At 41.0% G+C, this 24,846-nt stretch overlaps 1 protein-coding gene across 3 annotated transcripts in view; it reads right to left on the bottom strand.

Moving 5' to 3' along the window:
• Positions 1–489: 489 nt before the first annotated feature.
• The window catches only part of WDR48 (WD repeat domain 48), a 42,057-nt gene continuing 17,700 nt past the window's right edge, over positions 490–24,846 (bottom strand). For 2 of the 3 annotated variants that reach the window (XM_007468138.1, XM_007468137.1), the window contains 12 exons: positions 22,398–22,622; positions 20,646–20,720; positions 19,607–19,709; positions 18,693–18,790; positions 13,495–13,602; positions 13,087–13,183; positions 10,924–11,019; positions 8,308–8,413; positions 7,318–7,405; positions 4,888–4,964; positions 3,240–3,432; positions 1,819–2,498 (listed from right to left, as the gene is read on the bottom strand). In XM_007468138.1, the coding sequence (XP_007468200.1) occupies positions 2,403–2,498; positions 3,240–3,432; positions 4,888–4,964; positions 7,318–7,405; positions 8,308–8,413; positions 10,924–11,019; positions 13,087–13,183; positions 13,495–13,602; positions 18,693–18,790; positions 19,607–19,709; positions 20,646–20,720; positions 22,398–22,622 (1,362 nt within the window). In that variant the 3' untranslated portion in view covers positions 1,819–2,402. Of the gene's footprint in view, positions 2,499–3,239; positions 3,433–4,887; positions 4,965–7,317; positions 7,406–8,307; positions 8,414–10,923; positions 11,020–13,086; positions 13,184–13,494; positions 13,603–18,692; positions 18,791–19,606; positions 19,710–20,645; positions 20,721–22,397; positions 22,623–24,846 lie in introns of all 3 variants that reach the window. The other variant, XM_007468136.1, reaches the window with a different exon arrangement.

Here is a 24,846-nt window from a genome sequence, read left to right as displayed (position 1 = left end):
AAGGACTGTCTGCTCTGGGGGGCACAGACCAAGTATATGGAGGGAGGGCCCCAAACCAGCAAACACTTCGCTTCTAGCACTGTGACTACATTTAAAAAGCAAGTCTTTGTCAAGTCTACCAGAGCAGCTGATAAGCCCACAGAACAGGGAGGCATTGTGTCCAAAGCCAGTGCTGGAGCCTGGTTCCTGGATTGTCTGGGAGACCAGTGCAGCAATCCAGGAAGTAGAAAAGAATCACCATGGGCCTGTTCTGAGGCCAGCTTCCCTTCACTGTAGCCTGGCAGTCCGACCCAGAGTCACCCTCACCCAAGGGGCCTGGTTCTTCCCTCCCTCACTTTCACACACTTCCCTCCTTAAACTGGGGGATAAAATGGATAGCAATGCTAATTATTTCTACGGTAAACACAAAACCAGAAGTTTCTTCCTTTCTCTGTAATCTGCTATGAAGGAAAATGACAAGTGAAAATAAATGTGTACTACACTTTGAAATATTGTAACTAAAGCCTTTATTCTATACAACTGTGAAATACAGATTTTTACCCTTTTGGCATTGCAGACTGTCAAGATTTTCTGGAAACTATTACTGGTTTGACTGGAACAACAAAAAAAACCACAACCATGCTGGGGGTGAGATCTATGACAGGAAGGGAGCACAGCCGCCCCTCGAGGCTCGGCACACAGGGCAGCATGGCCCAGCGAGGCCCATTCCTTCAGCCCAAGGGCCCCTCGTGCAAACACAACTGAGGGCTGGTAAATGAGTTTTTTCTTTTTGCCATTAATTCACAACTATTGCTAAAAAATGTGCACCAAAAGCGCACTGTTGTATTCAACAGATAGAAAGGATTTTTAAAAACAGCCGGTTGCTCTCTGCATAAGGGAGACAGGCTCACTGGAGATGTGGCGTGTCTTTGCGCACTTCTTCAAAGTGTGGCGGCAGTGACCAGCCCGCTTTCCAAAGGAGGCTGACGAGCAGTGAGGAAACCCTGCCTCTACGGTTGTGCCGGTCGGAATATCTCAGATAGTGAGGTCTGGACTCAGGCCACCAGCTGCCTCCAGCTGAACCTGTCAAGGCGTAGAAAAGAAAAAACCTTCCCCACCCCCTCCGCAGTCCCTGCTGTGTGGGGACGGGCCACGCTGGGGAGGCAACTGGACTGGAATAAACTGCCCTCTGAAGGCACTTGTGCTTCTGGCTTCATCCAGGAGGCTTGTCTTACGTAGTTTTATGGGGGTGGACCATTGTTCTATTCCAAATACAAATGACCCTAGGGAGAATCCAAAGTATTTTTTTCTGCCAAAAGTTGACGTATTTATCCCCAATAAGTTATATTCTGTACAAGATCCAAATGATTCTATGAAAGCTTTAGATTGTTAGAAAGAACAGTGAAAAGAAATCTGGATACAGGTACAACAACAACAAAAACCTGCATATAAAACTGGAAAAAACAAACATGTATACTTCCAGGATGTGAATATCAAATTAACTCACTATGATACCCTTTTACTCTGACACCATAAATATTAGGTAGCATTTAAATGAAGTTAAAATCTCATCACAGTCTTAAGTTTTGATGGTGTCACGCTGCTCACCCAGAGCAAGAACCTGTGGTGTCACCTGGCTTTGCCCATAAATAAAACGACACAGTGGAGGAAGGAGTAAGAGAGCTGCACCTCCCTGTGGCCGCCAAACAGTCCAGGCACCGTGGGGGTATCACCGCTGGGCACAGGCTGGGCATACTCTAGGCTGGCAGTCCCAGTGCTGTGATCCAGCACCTGGAATTTCAACAGATCTTCCTACAGGAACACATCTGAGATGCAATATTAAAAACAAGCCCAACAATAATCATTTATTATGAAATGGGCTGGCTCTCGAATTGTGCAGCAGCAAATTCCTATTAAAAGTAACTGTCTTAAATGGTGAAAACAACTTGTTTTTTAAATGACAAACTTGGAAAAAGCCTTCATAGGTACTGCATGAATGGAATGTACTCTTAGCAAAGCTCAAGAGTGTGGGTTTGGAGTTGAAACACAGTGACAAATGTGGCCCTACCAGTGTGTTTCTAACAAGTGCTAACAGATCAAGATAGGGTCCTCTGAAACAAAAGGAGGAAGCAAAGTCTGCACTGGCCTGTCGTTAGTTCTCTGTACACCTCGCAAGACACAGTCTGCTCGGGGCTCTTCTGCTCTGGCACTCTGCCTTCCTGGGGACAGCTTAATCTACACATGGAGACTGGTTTCTATATTACATCTCGATTAGTCACTTCAATTGAAAGAGAATCTCAGTCCATACCAAATCGGCCGTTAGAATTCTTGTTCCCGTTGGGGCTCAGTGGGCTTCCTAGGACTACTCTTGGGGCCATAGAGGAAGGTCAGTAAATGAATACCCAGGAGCGTTTGCCCACCCTTCACGTGGACTTCTGACGGTAATGGAGGGTGAGGTCACCACCACTCTTCCATATGAAGTGTTTCACTGTTCGAAGGTCCATATTTGGATCCAAAACCTGAATAGCAAAAAATGAATAATAAAAAAGGTGTATCTAAGGCTTTTATCCTTAACTCTGGGACTCTCCTTGCCCATGCCTGGTGGCCTGTTCTTGCTGACACAGCTGCCTTGCAAGCAGGCACGGATCTGGGCATGGTAAGATGTGCAGCTTGTGTGGCTAGGCCAGACAGGCCATGTTCAGTCATTCCTCTGAAGAAATACCTTGAGTGCATCTTCATTTACAACATCTCCACTGATGGCTCCACCCACCTCCACTTCAAATCTTAAACTAACATGGCAGATGCTGCCCTGTAAATAAAGACGAGCATGGGGCATCCCTAGTGGCGCAGTGGTTGAGAGTCTGCCTGCCGATGCAGGGGACATGGGTTTGTGCCCCGGTCCGGGCGTGGAGCGGCTGGGCCCGAGGCCTGCGTACCGGAAAAAAAAAAAAAAAAAAAAAGACGAGCATGTATCTTTCTTGTCAGAAAAAAAAAGCCACCAGCACATCCACGTTTGTCTGTGTGTCCATTTAAGTCTCCATGTCCCTTTTCTGGAAACTGCCCCGGGGATAAATGGAAGCTTTAAGGTGGGCTATCGAGCCCTTCAGAAGGGGCCTCACAAATAGGTGAGAGAGACCCAGTGCTCCTAAAAGCAAAAGCCCCCCAAAGGCAACAGACCTGGAAACTACAATCCCACCACATGATGAAATTCTGAGCACCAGCACTGGAAAAAATGGGGCTGTGTCCTTAAGTCCACTTACCTGGTCCTGGCACAAAAGTTCAATTTTCTCCTCTGCCAACACAGCAATATCCTCTTCTTTTTCCTGTTCTCCTGGTTTTTCATTATTAGAAGAGCTAGTGGTTTGAGACTCATTATCCAAGTTGATGATTTTCTCATAGACGTGTTCCATTACTTTCCGGACTTGAAGCATGTCACTAGCAGAGAGTCTATCTCTGTAAAAAGCAAGGGCAGACTGTGACATCAGGAAATCACTGGCTATTATCTCTTCCATATTTCTTGGTGTTAACATTTGACAAAGATAAAACATACCACAGAAACATAAACCAATAAATGTTCTTAGTCACTGCCGTAATCCATTTTTAGAATCGCCAATAGATTTTCTATAGTGTCCTCCCCAAAGACAGATTATGTGCAAATAAATGAGATTAAATACATATTCTTAAACCTTCTATATACATAAGGAATAGCCTTCTGGGTTTTATTCCCTTAAAGACTTTCCCAGAGCACGGGCAAACTAAATGCTCCTGGAAGGGAAGGCAGCCCCTGGTGCTTACCAGGCTCCGATGATATATGTGCTCATTTCTCCCAAGGCTTCCTCCTCCTATTGCCAAGCCCTTGAGTTTCAACTGCCTGTCTGATCTCCAGACCTACCAACACAACAGCTGGCTAGGCAGCTCCAGCTGGATGTCCCAAAGGTACCTCAAACTCTACATATCCAAAACTAGATTCAGCAATTTCCTTACCCCCAAACCTACTTCTGTATCTCTGCCATCAGTTAATAATGGTCAAACCAAGTAGCTAAGGCTCATACTCTGAAAGCCATCCTGAACTTCAGTCATTAAACCTAGCTGAAGTGATATCTAGAACTTGCTTTAAAATAATCTGTGTGTGTGTGTGTGTGTGTGTGTGTGTGTGTGTGTGTGTGCGCAGGTGGGTTCAGTGGGGAGGGAGGGCAGGTAGAGGTATAGATGAAACAAAATGTTTAGCCATATGTTGAGAATTATTTAAGCTGTGTGATGGGATAATGTGGGTTCATTCTCCTATTCTCTTTTTTTGCATATGTTTGGTAATCTCTCTAACAAAAGGTTTTAAAGTCCTGCTGATTCTACTTGCTGGCATACACATCAGTGAAACCTTGAATGTTCTTTCTGACTTCCCTCCTAGCATCTCCTGGCCACCCCTCCATCCTATGCTGCAGCTACACAGGTCCTTGACAATTTCAATATCTTATGCAGGCTCCTACTTCCACATCCCTGATCGAACCATTTTCTGGACCTGGAATATCTCTCTTTTGAAGTTCTATCCATCCTTACATGTCCAGCTCAAATTCCATGTCCTTCAAGAAAGCTTTCTGGAAAGCTACAGCCAAAAATTCATTTCTTTCCCCTACACTCATCATTCCCTAAGTATCCATAAAAGCAGTTACTATACACAGACTGTGTCCTAAACTATGAGAGACAAAATCCATGTTTTACTTATTTTGAACATCTGCAGCCGGCCACAGTAGGTACTTGGTATATGGTTAAATTATATAAACTTTCAATATTATGAAATTAGCCTTAGATCTAGTACTTGCCTCCTGTGCTATAAAAGCAATTATAAGGAATTTTTAAAAATCTCTGGCAATAAATTAGATCAAAGTATCACACGACACTCCATTTACTTACTTTTTTAAGGTTTTTGCTCCTGAAGATGCATGAGGTTGGAGGTAGAAAGGAATTTTGTTGAATTTGGGCATATTTTTCTGAAATACGAAAAGTGAAAAAAGGTAAAATAGTTTCTATTAGCTGATAAACTCAAATGATGTCAACAGGAAAACTATCCACAGTTAACAGTTATTTTACAATTAAAACTGACCGTCTATGAAATTTATAATAAGCTATCAAATTACCTACGTCAGCCTTAGTGAAAAGGTACCAGAAAAGTATAATGTTTCATTTTGTAATAAAAGATACATAAAGACAAATTATATGCAATGTCAGTGGCAATATGAAATTGCAGCATGGATCTTCTCAATTAACAATTCAAGGAATGAAAAGGAAACAAATTTTAATTCTTTAAGCCATACAAACCCAAATCTGAATTCTACATTAAAATGCCCAAACGAAAAATTAAGTGTCTTGAGAGAAACCCACAACATTCACCTTTGAGCAAAACCATACGCTCTACGCTGGTGAGGCCCATTATCCAACTGAAAAGGCCAATCAAAGTCCTCCCACTTTCTTTTCCTCTGACATCACAGTGAGGTCTGAGGTTTTAAATGAGTGGAAACTTCAGCCAACCACCTAGATGTCCACCATGAGGTAAACCACATACTTAGAAGAAGGATAAAATTAATTGGTCATCTTTTCTCTGGGGATTAATCCTCTCCGAGCCTCCATATCATATCCTGTCTGGATGTCTCCTCTGAGGAATGAGCCACAGGCCTAAAGTCAGCAATGCATCCAGGTGAGTTTAACACTCAAAGGAAGTTGTGGTTTATGGGGAGCTCGGATTTAGAGAAGACCACAGAATATCTATCAGGTGTCAGACTGGTTTTAAGTTCTTGGAGGTATATCTGGGACAGAAAATGAATTTTCTGCAGGTTCTACAGATTAAATCTCTTTTCATATGTCTTTAGAAATATAGGTCAACAGCACATAAAAAGGTCTAGAAACAGACCCATGTGTGTATAGAAATTCAGTATATGATAAAGATAGCATTTCAAATTAGTAGGAAAAGTTTATTCAATAAATTGTGTTGGCACACTGGCTATCCATTTGGAGAAAGTTAGCACTCTACTTCACACCAAACAGAATAAATTCTAATAGATTGAAGATCTAGACACAAACCATTATCATAAACATACTAGAAGAGAATACAAGAAGAGAACATTTTTGCTACTTTGAAGTGGGAAATACCTAAGCAAAACATGGAACTCAGAGCCAAAAAGAATATGGTCATATAAAAATTAAAACTCTTTGCCTGCCAAAAGACATCATGAACAAAGTAAAATTCAATTGAGAGGCAAGATAACAGTCAAAGGGTTAATACTGAATATGAACAACGCCTACAAGTCAGTAAGAAAGACAATAACCCAATAGAAAACTGAGTAAAGAATGCAAATAGGCAATCCACAAAAGAAGAAATAAAAATGGCCAACGTGAAAAGATGCTTAACCTCACCACAAATTAAACCAAAACTAAAAAACACATTAAAACAATGAGAGAATATCTGCCTATAAAAAAAAAATCTGCCTATCTTTCAGCAAAGATTATAAGTATCCAGCATTGGTGAGGGTGTGTGGTACTGGGCACTCATACACTGTTGGTAAGAGTGTAAACTGGTACAGCCTTTGTGGAGGGCAATTTGGCAATATCCATTGAAATTTAAAATCTGCATACCCTTTGATCCAGCAATTCCACTTCTAGGAATTTATCCTAAAAAGTACACAAAGATATATGTACAAGGATGTTCACTGAAGCATTGTTTGTAATAGAAAACACTGGGTACAACCTAAATGTCCATTTATAGGGACTGGCTAAATAGATCTTGGTACATTTATACAATGGAATACCTTGCAGTCATTCAAAAGGAATGATCCATATATAGACATGAAAAAATGTCCAAGATATATTTTTAAGTGAGAAGAAAAAAAAAAAATCAAGTTGCAGACCAGTATATATAGTAGGAGATTTTGTGCAAAATAAAATGATCTATACACACACACATATATACACAAATAATATATGCTTGTGTACGCATAGAAAAAACTACTGAAGGCTATGCATTAAACTATTAATATTTACTACCTCTGGGAAGAAGAATAGGGAGTGAATAAAAGAGAAACAGTGATTGGGAAAGGGATGGGAATTTCACCTTATTCATTTATTATTTTCTTTGATAAGCATATATTATTTATATAATTTAAAGACATAAAGAGATACATAAATAATTATTAATACTTCTTCTGAAACTTTGGAACTGCAGGGAAGCAGAAGAGGATTCCACTTGGTAGTGTAGTTTTAATTAAAGATTACACAGTCTAAAGTAGTTCTTAATTGTCTTCATGATTTGGAAAAAAATAAAAGGGCAAAGTGGGAATGGAGGATACTTACATCCACAGTGATGTCAATTACCCATTGTGGCACTGTCTCATTCAGAAGCATGGACTCAGTCTCACCCCCAGAGTCTCGGCAGAGCAGCCTAAACATAATCCATCAGGTAGTAAGTGACAAAACAAGCACAGATCCCAAAATCATTGTCAATAAACGTTAGGGGGAGGGACCATTACAGAGTTCATTTAGGATAACCCTCACTTGACGGCTGAGGAAATAAAGTGAAGGCAGGCAGAATGACTCACTCTGCTAAGAGGGAGAGCAAGCCCTAAAACTCAGGCCCCCAGATTTTGAGGCCAGACATATACTACAGCTGCCTGATTCCCTGGGTGAGGATAGGAACCTGGGTGTAGGCAAAGCACTTGAGAAAGGTCGTCTGCCGGTGCTATAGAGTGTGGCACTCCACACACAATGGGGGTCAGGTTTATTTTTGGTAACCACACTCTCAGGAAACCATCATAAAGGAAGAAAATTCTGCCCTCAAGGGCAAGACAAACATTTTTCTTACTTCTGGCCCTACAGAAGACTCTAGTAGGCTTTCCCCCATGACTCTCCCTGGGCCTTGGCTGGCAACTTGGAGATGAAGCCAGTCTAGCTCTTGCGTGCAGGGCCTCATGAAGGACTGCCTCACGCCTCAGGTCGGGCCACTGTTGGGCACAACAGTTCCAAAGAGCAGCCCAATCCATCTCCCCTGGCCCAGCCTGAGGGAAGTTATCTACTCTGATGCTGTCCTGTGGGCAGATACTTCCGGTGATGGTTTCCTGCAGAAACCACTAAGAAGCTGCCTCAAGGCAAGCTATCAACCTCATTTGAACACTAGAGGCTCAGCTCACAATTAGAATGGGGTCTAATAGCACCAGACACTTAACTATGTCATGGAGATGAAGAAGCTTCCAAACCCCTGACACCCCTAGAAGTTAAAAATAAACATGTGTTTGAATGAATACTTCTTGGCAAACAGGATGCCTTCTTAGCCCTTCTTACCCATACCTGAACAAGGTGCGACCTCCAGCTTCACCAAAGATCACAGGAGTGTGTGGGGGCACCTGGAAATAGCCATTTCCCTTCTGTACTCGGTTCTCCTGCTCCCCATTTACTAGGAAAAGGTACAGATGGTGTCAGGATCCAGAGTTAGTGCTAAAAACACAGACTCTAAACATTTCATTTCCACAGAGCCCAACCATTGCAAGATTTTTTAAGTCAAAATCCTGTATGTCAGTCAGAGACAAAAATAAAGGTAAAAAAACAAAGTTAAATTCTTGAAAATAAGAAATATGGCAACTTGGGATGCACCTCATGAGAAATGACTACATTTTAGAGGATTTTAACAGAAGAGATTAATGTCTGAGATTTGAGACAAAAACATAACTGTCTATTGCAGCCACAGGTAAGTACAGGACAGCCTCTTTATAAACGATGATCTGCTCTTTCTTTGTTGCGGGGACGGGATGGGGCCGGTAAAATGCCGAGCTCAGAAAAATTTCTGTCAGAAAAAACTTTATGGTTGACGGTAGCCACAACTAATGGCAGAGGTATCAGTGAAAAACAAAACCTCAAAGAGGTCATAATCTCATTTTTACTGCTCTCTGCAGACTTCATTTCACTCTACTTTCTTTGTAATCTTTTGAACGGAGTGCCGTCGACCCCCACTCAAGTCCAGCTTGTGCATAAACACTTCCCTGATGAATCTGGAAGCAGTCTTGCCCTCTGCAACCTTACAGCACTCTCAGAAGCTCTCTCACAGCACCTACTCTCTGATCTCATAAAGCTGATGTAAGCGGCCCTTTGCCCAACCAGAATGCCAGTCCCTGAAGGGCAGGGTCCACGCCCATTTATCTTTATTACCCCCACCTGCAACACAATACAGGCCTCAGAATACTTGAGCTGCTCCCCAAGTATAATCTAAGCAGCTCTTGAGTATCCACTGAGCATGGTGCAGGTGTAGCAGAAGATTACCAGACACGTAGAGTGTGCAGTGTCCTGAGCTCTGGCTGGGTCCTGCCCTGCCTTTACTACGCCAGTTTGATTTTAAGGATGATTTGGGGTTTCCTGTAACTTTTTCTTTATTCCCCCAACCAAAGCCTGGATCCAAGAGGTGCTGATTGTGCCACTGTTTTGTGTTTTTTTTGAATTTTGCTTTATTTTTATACAGCAGGTTCTTATTAGTCATCTATTTTATACATATTAGCGAATATATGTCAATCCCAATCCCCCAATTCATCACACCACCCCTACTCTGTGCCACTGTTTTTTGTTTTGTTTTTAAAGATTTTTTTAAAGTCTTTATTGAATTTGTTACAGTATTGCTTCTGCTTTATGTTTTGGTTTTTTGGCTGAGAGGCATGTGGGATCTTAGGTCCCTGACCAGGGATCGAACCCGCAAGCCCTGCATTGGAAGACAAAGTCTTAACCACTGGACCGCCAGGGAAGTCCCTGTACCACTGTTTTTTCATTACTTAATATTTATTATTGCTACTTGGGCCTCTGAGGGCACCCTGTCATGTTACAGATGGAGAAAGACAAGCCAAGAACAGGAAATGACATGCCCATAGCTACATGGCTGATAAATGGCAGAGTCCATACCAGAACCTAGCTTGCTCAACCCTCTGTGAAGAGAAATTTCCACTGAATTTCTCTGGCTCACAGCCCACTGTACAATTCTAAAGGGGAATAAAGTGGGCCAGGTGACAAAAGAAATGACATCACGGGTGGGGTCAGTGCCCTCTCTATGACAGGGACATCAGGAGACTGGCTTTCAGAAAGAGAGGTATGTCATCCTTGCAAAACAGATTTAAACTCCAAGAATCATTCTGGATGAATCAGTCAGCCAGAAAAAAGTCTCTGGCAGGAGGTCCTCATCACTGGTGACCACCGTAAGTGGGCAATCTTCAGAGAATCTTCAGCAGATAAGTCCTCAGTGGGTGGGACTTAAGGTTACATATGAGTTGTGAAATTTTAAGATTTCTTTTCCCCTTTCTTTAATGAAACTGAGCCAAATTCTCCTCTGCTTCCCAGAGAAAGTTACTGCCACTGCCTGTGGCACACAAAGATTTTCAATGCCCTCAATGACATTAATTCTTTACACATACTCATTCACTTAACCTGACACTTCTGAGTTGGGATTTGATTTTTTGAGCCAAGATCAGGTAGATCATCAGACTAGGTAATATCGACACTTCAAGCCAACGTGAAGTTTGACTACACAAGGACAAAACTGGCTTTTTGATGTTAATTAGCGAGCACTGGAGGTAAATCTAGCAGGTCCACGGATACCCTAAGAAATATCTTTGGAATAACCCTGCTAAGCTGCCTACGTTTAAGGACAAACGTCATTTGAATACACAGGGTTTATTCTATATATTTTGTGTATAGAATCTCACTGATTAAAAGCTCTCTTGGAATCTCAGTTAAGACTGGATGGATGTTCTCTAGGATGTGCAAGGGAGGGCAGTACATTGGGCACATCACATATATTTATTATGTCACACTTTAGCAAATGCTTAAAATAATTTTTTTAAGAAAACATTCTCAGGATAACACACAATCTAAGTATCCTTAACTTCTGAGTAATTTTTAAATCAATTATCCTGATATAAAAACACGAACCATGGTTTACTTCATTTTCTTCTTCATCTATTGGATTCACATGTGTCCTAGGCCAATATTCTAGGAGGGCCTGGAGTAAAAGTCCTCCTAAGTTCACTGCAAAAGAGTTAATATAAAAAAGAAATGGAAAAGAGAATCATTAGCTTTAACCTAAAAATAGAGGGAAAGAAGTAAAAATTAAGTTTCCACAAACTCTGATGTTACATTCTTAACCCAATGCCAAGGATGTTTAAAAGCAAGATTTAGAGATATCACGAAGTCTATTAAAATTTTATCTTACAATGTTTAAAGCTGTGATAATATGGAGCAAACACATATTCTATTTGGTTGTTCAGATACAGCCATTCTTTAAAAATGAACAAACAAAAACAGCAACTGTAGTCTTTAAAGGGCTATTTCCATACAAAGCCAGTACACTATATTTATATATATCAGGTATTTCTACATGCTACATTCTTAGGAGAATACTGATCAAAAATATAATCAACAAAACGTAATAGACTCTTATGAAGATGAGTCTCTTCTCAACATACACAAGAATTAACTCAATATGGATTAAAGACGTGATTTAAGACCTGAAACCATAAAACTCCTAGAAGAAAACACAGGCAGTATGCTCGTTGACAATGGTCTTGGCAATGATTTTTTTGGATCTGACACCAAAAGCAAGGGCAATGAAGGCAAAAATAAACAAGTGGGACTACATCAAACTAAAACATCTTCTGCAGAGCAAAGGAAATCATCAACAAAATGAAAAGGCAACCTAGTGAATGGGAGAAAATATTTGCAAATCATGTATCTGAAAGGGGTTATTATCCAAAATATATAAAAAATTCATACAACTCAATAGCAAAAAAACTGAACAATCTGATTAAAAAATGGGTAGAAGATCTGAATAGACATTTTTCCAAAGAAGACACACAGACAGTCAACAGGTACATGAAAAGATGCTCAACATCATTAATCACCAGGGAAATGCAAATCAAAACCACAATGAGATATCACCTCACACCTGTCAGAGTGGCTATTATCAAAAAGACCACAAATAACAAATGTTTGAGAGTACGTGGAGAAACAGGAATCCTTGTGCACTACTGATGGGAACAGTACGGCAGTTCCTCAAAAATAAAACTATTATATCTAGTAATCCCACTTCTGACTATTTATCCAAAGAAAAGGAAACCACTAATTCAAAAAGATATATGCACCCCCATGTTCACTACAGCACTATTTACAATAGCCAAGATATTAGAAACAACCTCATTGTCCACTGATGGATGAATGGGTAAAGAAAATGTGATACATACACACACACACACACACAGAGAAATATTATTCAGTCATAAAAAAGAATGAAGTCTTGCCATTTGCGACAATAAGGATGAACCGTGAAGGCATTATGGTTAAGTGAAATATGTCAGACACAGAAAGACAAATACCACTTATATGTGGAATCTAAAAACAAAAAAGCCAAAAAACAAAGCTCACAGATACAGAGAACAGATTGATGGTTGCCAGATGTGGGGAGTAAATGGAATGGGCAAAATGGGTGAAGGGGGTCAAAAGGTACAATCTTCCAGTTATAAAATAAATAAGTCATGGGGATGTAATATACAGCATGGCAACTGTAGTTACTAAGACTGTATTGCATATCTGAAAGGTGCTAAGAGAGTAGATCCTAAAAATTCTCATTAAGAAAAAAAAATTTTCTGTGTATGGTGATGGACGTTAACTAGACTTATTGTAGTGATTACTTTACAATATATACAAATATTGAATCATTATATTGTACATCTGAAACTAATACATTATATGTCAATTATACTTCAATAATTTTTTTTTAAATTGGGGGGGAAAAACTGTTTCCTAGATTCACTTTCCTAACCTAACAGACTTCCCGAATGGTTTAAGGGTAGAGAGTGTGCTACATGTTTAATTGTTAAAGCTAAGCCATAGATTGTGAGAAAAATCAAGATCCCCAAAACATTTAAAATGAATAGTATTTTCCATTTCCATATGAGAGAATATAGAGGTTTCTTGAAAAATGATTTTTGAAAAACCCAAATATTGTTTAAAAAAAAAAAAGATGAGCACATAAAAAAACAGCACAGATCCACCTTCTCTTTTGGAAGGAGAAAGGGAAAGAAGGACACTTAAACTCACGTTTTGGATCTGACCCGTCAGGGCTGCTAAAGCCAGCATCTTTTGCAGAAACCCAAGCAGCAAAACAGTCACTCTCATCCAAAGTAATTGTCAACATCTGTCAAAAGAAAAAAATTGTTAGTGACATTCCATGTGAATACATTCTCCAAATAAGTCTCTAAACCACTACCTATTTGTACTATTTAACTAAAGTGCTAAGCCACAGATTCAGAACCAAAATGTGTTTCTGCGTGATTCAATGCAACTACAATTTAATATACTGGCATATGAAAAGGCATTTAAACTGCATAAAATTTTTTCCTTTCATACATAAAAACACAGGACTCTATAACTAATAATACTTAATTCTGAGCTATATTAGAAATTTTCAACTATCCCAAATCGCACAAATATCAATTGCTAACTTACCCCTGTTTTTAAGTCTACCGAGAACCAATTTGGTACATATACCATCTTAAATCTTTTCTTAATTTCATCTTCAAAATCCACTTTGCCCAGATCTTCAACTTTACATGCCTATACGTCAAAAATAAAGTATGATAATTATCAATGTTAAGTGGTCAACTGATTTGATTCTGACTTAGCTACTCAAAATTTTACACATTTGCCTAAATATAATGGAGTCTTAAATACATTCCAAAAAGAACATGGTCAAATATTTTTATCTTAAAGCATTTACCTTTAAGTAACTACGTCCTATTAAAATTTTAAATTAAAAAACCACAAACTGTTCTTTTTTGGGAAACTGTAACCTAATTCTGCTCATAGTGATATAGTATACCACCACACTTATCAGGAAGCAATGTCAAATGAAGCAAAAAAAATCTTCAAGGAACAAATAACAGTTTATAAGCACTTTAGGAGAATTGTGAAGCTATCAACACCTTCAGACAACAGCTATAATATAGGCAGCAATTTTAAGTTTCTCTTTCTTGACCATTACAATCTTTTTTATTCATTCCCTAAATATCTATGCTCCCCAAAAGTATGTCCTGAACTTCCCCTCGTGCCATGCAGCATTTCAAATCACAGTTCATTTCAATCCTGAACAATATCACAGAATGTTCCCTCTACCTATTCTTCCTAACAGCAAACTGGCTCTTTCCTGACGGTCCCATCTCATCAGCTTTCTTCTCAAAGGGTGACTCTGCATCTTCTCCTACATCTCATAACTCTCTAATGGCATACAGAGACCATCATTCCACCATCACTATGTAAAAACTCCTATTTCTTTGAGCCCGTATCATTTAGCTGCAGTAAACCGTACCCCTTTTCCTCACAGCCATCTAGCAACCTCTGTGCTCACTCTCCCTCATCTCCCTCATTCAATGGCAACTTGAGCCTGGCTTAATGTCTTAAAACCCATCTTGAGATCTTGCTTGCATCCTGGACAATATGAACATCCACATGGACAACACACAGGACAAGATGGCCTCTCAAATCCTTGACAGTATTCCCACTATACAGTCATTAATGCTACCTGGAACTTGTTTCCAAAGTCAGTTCTCCACAACATCTTTGTCAAATCTCTACTCTCCTCATACCCCTGACCTTGCTGCCACCACCTCCCTCACTACCTCCAGCACGTGACTCTGACCTCTACTTCTCAAAAAAAGAGAAGCCTTGACAGAATCCTCTTAACTTTCTGCTACTGTTCTTCCTGGTACAAGGAAAAAGGTGCCCCTCCTTGCTGTGCTCTGGATCCCCTCACCTCTTGCTTCTTGGGGACCTTGTACCATCATTTACCTTCTCATGTCTCTACGGGCTTCTCCCCATGAACAGTGAACCACGATCAAATTTCTCCCATCTTAAAAATGCCTAAACACCAAAACAAAACCTTCCCTTGACCTTCTCATGCCTAAATCTTCTCCAGCTACTGCCTTTCTTGCCCAACTCACCAAAGTCAAATTTCATCTAAGATTGTCTCCCCTCAACTTCTGTTTCTTCCCCTCCCAAACACTATTCAACCCACTCTATCTGGCTTTTGCCCTTAGGTCTCCCTAGAAACTGCTCTCCCCAGACACCATCCTCTTTATTGGCTAGATCCATGTGCACGTTCCATTCCTCTGTCTCACACAAACTCTCAGAAGGCCAATGCAGCTAACCACAAGCTCCTTTCTGAAACGCTTAATTAGTCCTTGAGCTCTTCATTTTCTTACCCCTTTTTATTACACACCTTTGTGGCTTCCTCTTTTTCTAAAAATTCTTGAAAGGGAGATGACTTGGTTTCTTCTATTTTCAGTATAGATGTATCCCTTAGGAACTCTGATCTTTCTCATGGCTCCAATTATAATCCACAGCTGAAGACGGCTGAACCGATTTCTCCAGCCCAGTTCTTTCATGCGTGCATTAGGTTGTAAAGCTCTCTGCCCAGCAAACACCTCTACCCAGATATCTCACATAAATCCAAATCTGTTGTCTTTCTCACCATGCCCCTTTCGCCCAACAATGCTTTCTCCTCTTACGTTCCCTGTATCACTTCCACTCACCAAACTAATCCCAAAACCTAGGACTAATCTCTGCTCCTTCCTTTTCTTCATACTCCCTTTTATTCAAGCATCACTCTTATCTATAGGCCTAAATCTCTTTCTAATCATTCTGGTTTTTTTTCCCCTTGTTCCCACCCCACTCTAGAGGAATATCCGATATTTCGCGTGTATTAGCACAACAGCCTCCTATTACATGTCAGTCACTACAGTAAATACTTCTCAAACACCCCCTTAACATTACCAAGAAATATGGACCATCCAGATTTTAGGAATAAAGACAAAGGTAAGCATATTCTGGAGATCACTTGGCTAGTAGCTGGCAGAGCAAAGGTCAGAATGCAGCTCTAACTCTGAGCCTATGGTCCTAAATACTCCTGACTTCCATATTTCTGTATAATGCCATGTCTATTTTGCCTGATCACTTGATCTTAAAACCTCAAGGTCTAGTGTCTGGATATGGGAAGCTGCCAGGGACACAAACATGCCAATGACGGTGCATGCCAGCTGAGCGCCCCATCTAAGTAGATCTATCTCCCATTCAGACAGCAGGACTCTACTCAGACTTCAGCTAATTAGACCAAGAGAGGACATCAGACTCATAGGCAGAAAATCAAAGAGGAACTGCCTCGATTTGACTTTGTTAGATATTCTGGAGAACATCAGACGCTGCGCAGCATGAGGTAAAGCCTAGCCACAGGGCAGAGCTAGGGCCACATTAGTGGTGAAGCAGCCAAATTCCTACTGATGAGGTCCTTTAGGGCTACTCTGGATCCCCTCCGTCTTCACAGAACCCCTCTCTGAAACAAACGTGAGTTTCTGGTCTCCTGACAAGCACATCTCTACTGTAGGAAAAAAACCAATTGGAATTTTTGGAGCCTACTGCTATTAAATTTTCCACTCAACTAAGGTCTCTTCTTCTGAAGCCATGCTCACCAAGCAACTGTTCTGTAATGTGATTTCCCACACAGCTGCACCACAGGGGGGGAATGTGTTAGTCAGGCCAAGGTTTCCATTCAGAGACAGTCCCCTTTTCCGAGAAAGAAATGTGTTTATTCTTTGGATCCAGAAGTTAACTTAAGTGAACCTCTGTTCCTTATAACCAGGAACCTAACCAAAATACCAGATCTTTTCAATTCTTCCTTTAAAATATACCCAACATCTGTCTCTTCTTTTATTTTTGGATCAAATCGTCTTATTGAGGGACTCCAGGGGAGGGTGGAAGGCCTGGAGGACAATGAGATCTGGTGTCTTCGGCCTGGCCAGGATCTCTCCAAGGCTTCACAGTGGCCAAAAGTCATCCATCTCTTTCTTTAGATCCTCAAGTCATTATGCTTAAGACAACTGACTTCCTGACTTCCAGCTTCTTTCCCATGATACATACTGCTACTGCTCTGAACATAGGGTTTTCCTGCTCTAAAATCATCTACGATTAAGAATCTTTAGGAAGTACCAAAGAAAGGCCAAGCCTGGAGCCTGAAATTCATGACATTTTGGTAAATGACATGAATCTCATCTTTCATCCTTACACACCCCTACTACACTTATACTTACTCTGGTCTCCAGCTATGCAAAACTGTTCAGCTGGCCCTGAATAAGTATGTTTTGATTACCTTCCTCTTGTGCCTTTGTCATTCACTCCCTCCCTCTTCCTAAAATGCCCTCCCATAATCCATCTGCTGGAATCCTTTAAGGCCCTGTTCAAATGATTTCTCCACTGTGAGGTTCTCCTGATTTCTCCAGTTCTAAGTAATCACCTTTGTCCATAAGCTATCTTGTGCTCTGTTGTCCCTCCTACAAAAAGGGATCATTGAAATAGACTTTTTCATCATTTGTGACCCTCAGCACAGTTCTTTGCACACGGTATTCATTCATTCCAGAATTTTTTTTTTTTTGTGGTATGCGGACCTCTTACTGTTGTGGCCTCTCCCGTCGTGGAGCACAGGCTCCGGACGCGCAGGCTCAGCGGCCATGGCTTACAGGCCTAGCCACTCCGCCGCATGTGGGATCTTCCGAGACCAGGGCACGAACCCGTGTCCCCTGCATCAGCAGGCGGACTCCCAACCACTGCACCACCAGGGAAGCCCCAGAAATATTTTTTGAACAAATATAACAACAACACTAAGAAGGGACATTTGTCAGGATTCTAAAAGCAAACTTTTCAATCTGTCTATAAATTCTTCAGTACTATTTATAATGTGGTTGAACAGCTTAATACATCTCAATTATCCAAGAAGTCACTGTAACATGACCCAAAGTAGTAACTGCTGCTCACAGTGACGGCTATAAATCCTAAGAAAGGGCCAAACTTATTTTGTGTACTCCAGTGGTTCTCAACCCAGGGTGATTTTGCATCCTTCTTCTTCCTTCCTCCCCCTAAACATCTGGCAATATCTAGAGACATTTTTGGTTGTTATAACTGAACAACTGAAGTGGGGGATAGGGATGAAGGTGGTTACTGGCATCTACTGGGTGGAGGCTAAGGGGTGCTCCTAAACATCCTACAATGCACAGGACAGGTCCTACCCCACGCCCCCGCCGCCGGCCCCCTGCCAAAATGTCAACAGTTTCAAGGACAAGGAACTCTGATGTTTTCATTTTAAGGGAAGGCAGCACAACACAGTTTGTAATACACTAAACAGAGAAAATGGTTCCATTCAAATTCTGGGTACTTAAAAAGATAAACTATGGGGCTTCCCTGGTGGCTCAGTGGTTAAGAGTCCGCCTGCCGATGCAGAGGACACGGGTTCGTGTCCCGGTCTGGGAAGATCCCACATGCCACGGAGCAGCTGGGCCCATGAGCCATGGCTGCTGAGCCTGCGCATCCGGAGCCTGTGCTCCGCAACGGGAGAGACCACAACAGTGAGAGGCCCGCGTACCGCAAAAAAAAAAAAAAAAAAAAAAAAGATAAACTATGTATGGCCTTATCTAATATTCACATAAGAATATATATATCCACCCCCAAATAAAATAAGGCTGCAATTAAATCTTTATTTATATGATAATTACCTTGGTTATTTTATACACACACACATATAACACATATACACACACAGACTACAATAAAAATAAAGGGATACATAATCCAATAACCTATATTTAATTACAAAAGATACTTACCTTTAATACATCCCAATATGCCACATTATTATTGGTATCTTTGGTTAATATATGTCTCTTATCATTAAGAATGTGACACTGAATAATACTAGCACCCCCTAAAGGAAAAAAATCCACACAATTAGGAAAACAATCCTACATTTAAATTCACAGTACAGCAATAATGTTAACTGGCATGTATTGTAACAGAATGTAAATCATACTAGCCCCCAGAAAGGAGAAGGTAAATCAGAAGACCATATAATTATACCAAAGGCAATTTAAGGCTAACCAAAGAAAAACTGTCTGATTTTAATAACAGACTAAAAGACTCTCCATTCACTTCAAGGGTCTACTAGTGGGAAACTATTAAGAACAAACCCCTTAATAATTTTTTTACCCACTAGGAAAAGTCCACATGATGAGAGGAAATCTCTGAATTAGTCCTATCTCTCATTAACTTTTGTTTCCTATCTTCCTTTTCCTGAATGGACATTCTATCCTAAAGGTCACAGCATGGACATCTAACTATAGATAAACACACCATTCAATACTCTTAATCGCCTTGAAGACAGAGCTGTCACTCGCAGTTGTAGCATGCAGAATTCAGGGGCCAGATCTGACCATTCTGGCTTGTGCCAAAAGACAACATTAAATCTTGTATCTTTTACAAAGTGGTTGCTGGCTTTACCAAGACCATGATTATTCTAATGCTGGTCAAAAAGATTAACTCAAGAAAGCTCAATTTTTGAAGTCACTAAAAAGCATTTAAAAAATATTTTTCTTCTATTAAAAACAAACCAATATACTATTAGTCTTTCGTTGACATCAGGATTACATTTAAAGGAAGGTCATCTCCTTTATTTTTGTCAATTTCTTCGTAAGTATAATTAACTTCAGTAAAACGGACAATACCTTCCAATATCCTTACTTACCTTTAATAACCTGGTCGGGTTGTGTACAAAGGGGTGTTATAGGATTTGTACAGTCATTGTCATAATCTCCAGAGGCTCTAAAATTATGAATTCCTTTCAATGTCTAAAGGAACAAAATTAATTATTTAATCATTTTATGCCAATTAGTTTAAAGTGGCAAGAAAAACAAAGAACAACAACAACAACAACAACAAAGAACAAATGAGAAAAACCGACAATAACAACATCAACCAAAAAATACTTAGTCACAAAATACAATTACCTACCATGATTAAAAAAATACAAAACAAAAATTAAGAAGGGAATGTTGTCTTTTTGGAGAGAAGACTAGGCACTCTTCCAGGTAAAGCTATGTTGATCTCAAATTGGCACAATGAAATTTAAACAAGTTATATAACATTCTTTTTACAAGTACAGAGAAAGACCACTTGATCTACATATAAACAGGAATAAACGCAAACACTTTCTCTTTTGTTATCCACAAACAGTCTGGTAAGCAAGAAAATTTAAATCTTCTCTAATTAAGACTTAAGAATTAATAGTACTTTTGTAACTTCTCTCTGCTTATCCTTTATTTCTATACCTGTTCTTCATGCTATAAAGAAAAAGGAAATGAATTTGAAAAAAACAACTTTCTGCTTTCTCTTACGTTTAGAAAAACAGAATCCTAGAGTTTCCCTGCTGTGTTGGTACTTGGGCTGCCTCTTTTCAAATATAGCTTCATGAGTTCAGAAGCTATACTACTTTAAAGCTGTACTTTACTGGTTTTATCAGGGAATAGTGCTTATTCTAAGCACATAAAATGTGTATCTTGGCTCCTGACAAAGAAGTCAGAAGCTGCATTTTGACTATGACCTTAATTTCTGTACAATCCTTAGGATCACACCTGCATTCATAGGGACTTTCAGATTTTTGTCACTGTCCAAAAGCATGCAGAGAGTCAGGCTCATACTGAGCATTTGCTACTGGTACCTGGGAGGTCCGTGATAACAAACCACATGTTTATAAACCTTTGCCAGATATACAGTGGCTCACCTACCCATTTATTTACTGTAGACTTCGTTGTTGCAACCCAGATTGCAGGAGGGGGATCAGCTGATCTGTCAAGCTCCATCTGAAATAAAGCACAAAAATATTGCTTTGTGGAATGTTGACTCTTCTGAACTGCCAGGACCAGCTATACACTATTAAATATCAACTCCTTCATTCAACATCTGTGTGCTGATGATACCACAGCGTGTGTTAAAAGCTAGGGATGCACAGAAGAATGAGTCTCTTTGCTAAAGGAATTCGTAGCCCTATAAAAGTGTAATAGGGGTGACTACTTACCAAAAACAGTGGATTAAAGTTTTAAGTGTGGTTAATTTAAGGGTTCTAGATGGGTACAGTCAAAAGGATGACTTACCATAACTTTTTGGTTTTGTCACTCCTGTGTTTTGTCTTCATGTTCTTAGTAACAAGGAAATACGTTTTTTTCTTGGAAAATGTTTGTAGCAAAAACCAAAACAACCATTCTAACAACACAGCAAAACGAAAAGTACCCACATAATGTACCCCCCCACACACTTGCTTAAGGAATACAACTGTACTTTGTGAACAGTTTACTGTGTCCTCCTATATTTTTAAAATACCATACATATAAAAATACACATACACCCATGTATACATTACGCAAATGGAATGACTCTACATTTGCCCACTATTCTTCCTGCACCAGGAAATTGCAGGTTTTTAGACATGGGGACAGGGCTGAACCACTAGCAAGTAGGAATCCGCTTCAGTTCAAAGTGATGCTCCCTACAACATGGTTATGCCTGTGCTAAACACTTCTAGTCCTTTTCTCCACAGCCAAGAGATCCTGGCAGCTGCGGGACTCGCAGTGCAGTTTCTCCTCCATACGTGACTCTCCCCATCAGTGTGCTTCCTGCACACATGCTGTGTCTGTATTTTAGCCTCCACTCTCTTGCTTCTCTAAAGGATTATTGCTTCCGTCCATTAGGCTGTGCCATCTGTTTTAAAGAACTGTAACTGGCCAGTATTATGTGAGCTCTTAGACCATAGGCATCCTCTCAAGTACCCCATTTGACCTCTATTCCCTTTTTCAGTCCTTCCTCCTATACTGTGGTTTCAGATGTCACTTAGTTTTGTAGATGATGAGTATTTACAATTGTTTCCTGCTTTCCTTGTTGTTTTCAGATGATTTCTGAGAAGGGGTGGGGGGAGTGCTGCCTTTATGCCTCCATTTTAAACCTGGAAATCTCCTCACCATTGTCTTAATGTGCAATTCTGTGAACATCGGTGAGACTGAACATCTTGTCAATGATGACTGGCCATTTTCTAGGCTTCACTTTTAGCAGGTGTCAATATGGATGGCTTCTCAAGTACCCTTTTACCCACCACCCAGGACTATTTTGAGGCAGTGATGGTTTGGAATATGAACCAGCTTCCCCTCTTCTTCAGGAGCACTCTTCCACATCTTCCTCTTGAGGCAGTGGACAAATTTCTGCTTTGCTGTCCACTCTCAGATACCTGAACTCCTCATATTCCTCCTCTAAGGACAGGTTAGGAAAGCCAGGAGAGCTCAGGAGCACTTTGGGGCCAGCTCACTAGGATTTGCCAGTGCGAGAGCCATCCATCCCTGATGTACCCATGAAATGGCCATTTCTTCTATGAGTGACTAACAAGTATCTTTTTACAACCTCACAGTTGATTTGTGTTTTAATATTGATTTTGCTGTATTTGGCTAGTACATGTAACAATCTTAATCATAAAACTAAAACATATGACATACCTTGAGAACTGGTGCTTTTTCTTCACAAATTAGCACCCGAATGTCAGGGTTTCTTAGGTCTGTACAATAAATCTTCCGGTCCCTTCCTCCAGAGTACACATGTGTGAAGGTGTCATTGACCTGTAGAGCCCAAACACCTTCATCATGCACTCGGTACGTTGCTATACATCTCTGCTGGCCAAGGGACCAAAGGCGAATTGTCCCATCAGAACTGCCAGAAAGGCACTGAGAACAAAGAAAGCTAAGGTTAGAAACCTGTCAAAAAGTTCCTGCTTTCTTGTGCTTTGCACTTGTCTTCGCTCCTGACTCCACAATGTCAAACACACACCTCTAACAACCTGTATTCCTGACTCTGATAAAGACTTCTGACAAGCATACACCATAGCCTGAAATGACCAAAGGCAACAGTATGGGCTCAAGCAGGGGAACCCTCTGAGCAAAACTTCCTCTGTCCTGTGTACCTGGCCACTTGTTGCATCACCATCCCTTGGGAACATGTTAAAAATGTAAATTCCCCGTTCCCATTCCAGACCTAGTGAGGCAGAAACTCTGGTGGGGCTCAGCAATCTGTTTCGACAGGCTCTCCAGGTCATTCTGGTATGCCAAGTTTTTTTTTTTTTTTTGCGGTACGCGGGCCTCTCACTGTTGTGGCCTCTCCCGTTGTGGAGCACAGGCTCCGGACGCGCAGGCTCAGTGGCCATGGCTCACGGGCCCAGCCGCTCCACGGCATGTGGGATCCTCCCGGACCGGGGCACGAACCCGTGTCCCCTGCATCGGCAGGCGGACTCTCAACCACTGCGCCACCAGGGAAGCCCTGGTATGCCAAGTTTGACAAGCATTGCACTAGGCAAGGAAGCCTTCTACAGCCCTGGGTCACACCTGTTTTGTCTCCCACCTCACAGCTCTGGATTCCTGATGGCCTGCCAGGTCTCCTGGATTCTACTGACAGGAGCCAAAAGCAAAATCCAGGCTTGCCACTCACTCTGTGAGCTTGGATACTTCCCATATGAGCTTCAAGTTCAACATCCATTAATACAAAATGTAGACCCTCAGCATTCAGAGTTAACACTGGCAATTCTGACAATTTCTAAAGGCTCAGGAGTGTCAACTACATAGAAGTTGCAGGTACACAAATCAGGGCTGAGCACACAGAGAGTGTGACAGAAACAGGCAGAATCAGCCACCCCACATTCACATTCAGCATGCCTGGTGTTCTCTACTAGTTACTGTGGTGACCTGAGGAAAGGGATAAAAACTTACTTCTTTGGGGAAAAAAATCACCCTGAGGGGAAAGGAACTGCTGGTGCTGGTGTATGAAATTAAGCAGGCAAAGAGCTTCAAAGAAGAGAAGATAGTTGTAGGCTTGGAGACCTGGACAGTGTTTGAACAGATGAAGCCTTCAGGAATATTAAGGATTTACTGGCCTGCTCTGACTTGAAGGGGCCTTCAGACATGTTTAATTAAACAAACACCATACTAACAGACTCCCCCATAAGCTGTCAGGAGCATCAGTGCTTTAGTCACCATTTCCTACTAGTTCACAAGAGTACCAAGAGACTAACCAATAAAGAAACTGTCAGGAGTAAGGTGGCAAAAAGACCTTCATCATGTGTGTAGGAGCACTGTGGCAGTCTGATGGGGAGAAGGCAGGGAGGAGTTCTCCATTCCAGGAAGAGATGATACTCTGTGGTGGCAAAGCTGTTAGTAAAGCTTTGATCACTCAGATTCTAGACCATATATCTTCAGGGAATAAGGTCTGACAACTTTAGGAAAAGGAAGGCAAGGATGATGGATTGAAAGTCCTCACAGGCTGGGTGACTTACAGCAGTAAAGAGATAAGTTCCAAACCCAGAATGCACAGGTGAAAGTGGATGAGGAAACACAGAGTATATTAGAGTTCTATATCAACCCTGATATAGAATACAAAATAATCTTTGATGGTAGTCAGTATTCTAAGACTGCTAAAAAGCAGGCTCCCAAATAGACAGCAATCACTTTTAAAGTACTATGCAGGCGAACATCTTTGTAGCATTTGGTAGTATGATTGAAGGATGTGCCCATTTTATAGGAATTCTAGTACCTGATATCCTATAGGAGCTAGAGGAGTCATCAAAACATTTCCCACTTCCTCCACCCTTCCACTGGATAAAAATGAAGACCCCTTCATTATGAGGTGGCCTCTGGGATTAGGACAGAATGCCCCAAATGGTTCTGCTAAGTCAGACTTAGGGGAACAGATTCTATAGCCTGATCAGGTGCTCTGTGCTTCTGCCAATGGACATGAGAGGTACCAGTGTATTGGGGCCAGGGTGCTGTTGACCAACACAAAGTGTTTCTGGGACGGTTGCTTACACACAGTTGTAACTGCCAATAGAGGGCAGCCCAGTGAGCAAGTCAGGGGCAAGGAGTGACCTAATGCTCAGAGATACCCCCGACCCATGAGCTAGGT

This window comes from Lipotes vexillifer, unplaced genomic scaffold, assembly GCF_000442215.2.
Source record: "Lipotes vexillifer unplaced genomic scaffold, Lipotes_vexillifer_v1.1 scaffold1770, whole genome shotgun sequence".
NCBI classification, from domain to species: Eukaryota; Metazoa; Chordata; class Mammalia; order Artiodactyla; family Lipotidae; genus Lipotes; species Lipotes vexillifer.
The sequence above is the reverse complement of the archived record's forward strand: the minus strand, read 5'-3'. Positions and strand labels throughout refer to the sequence as shown.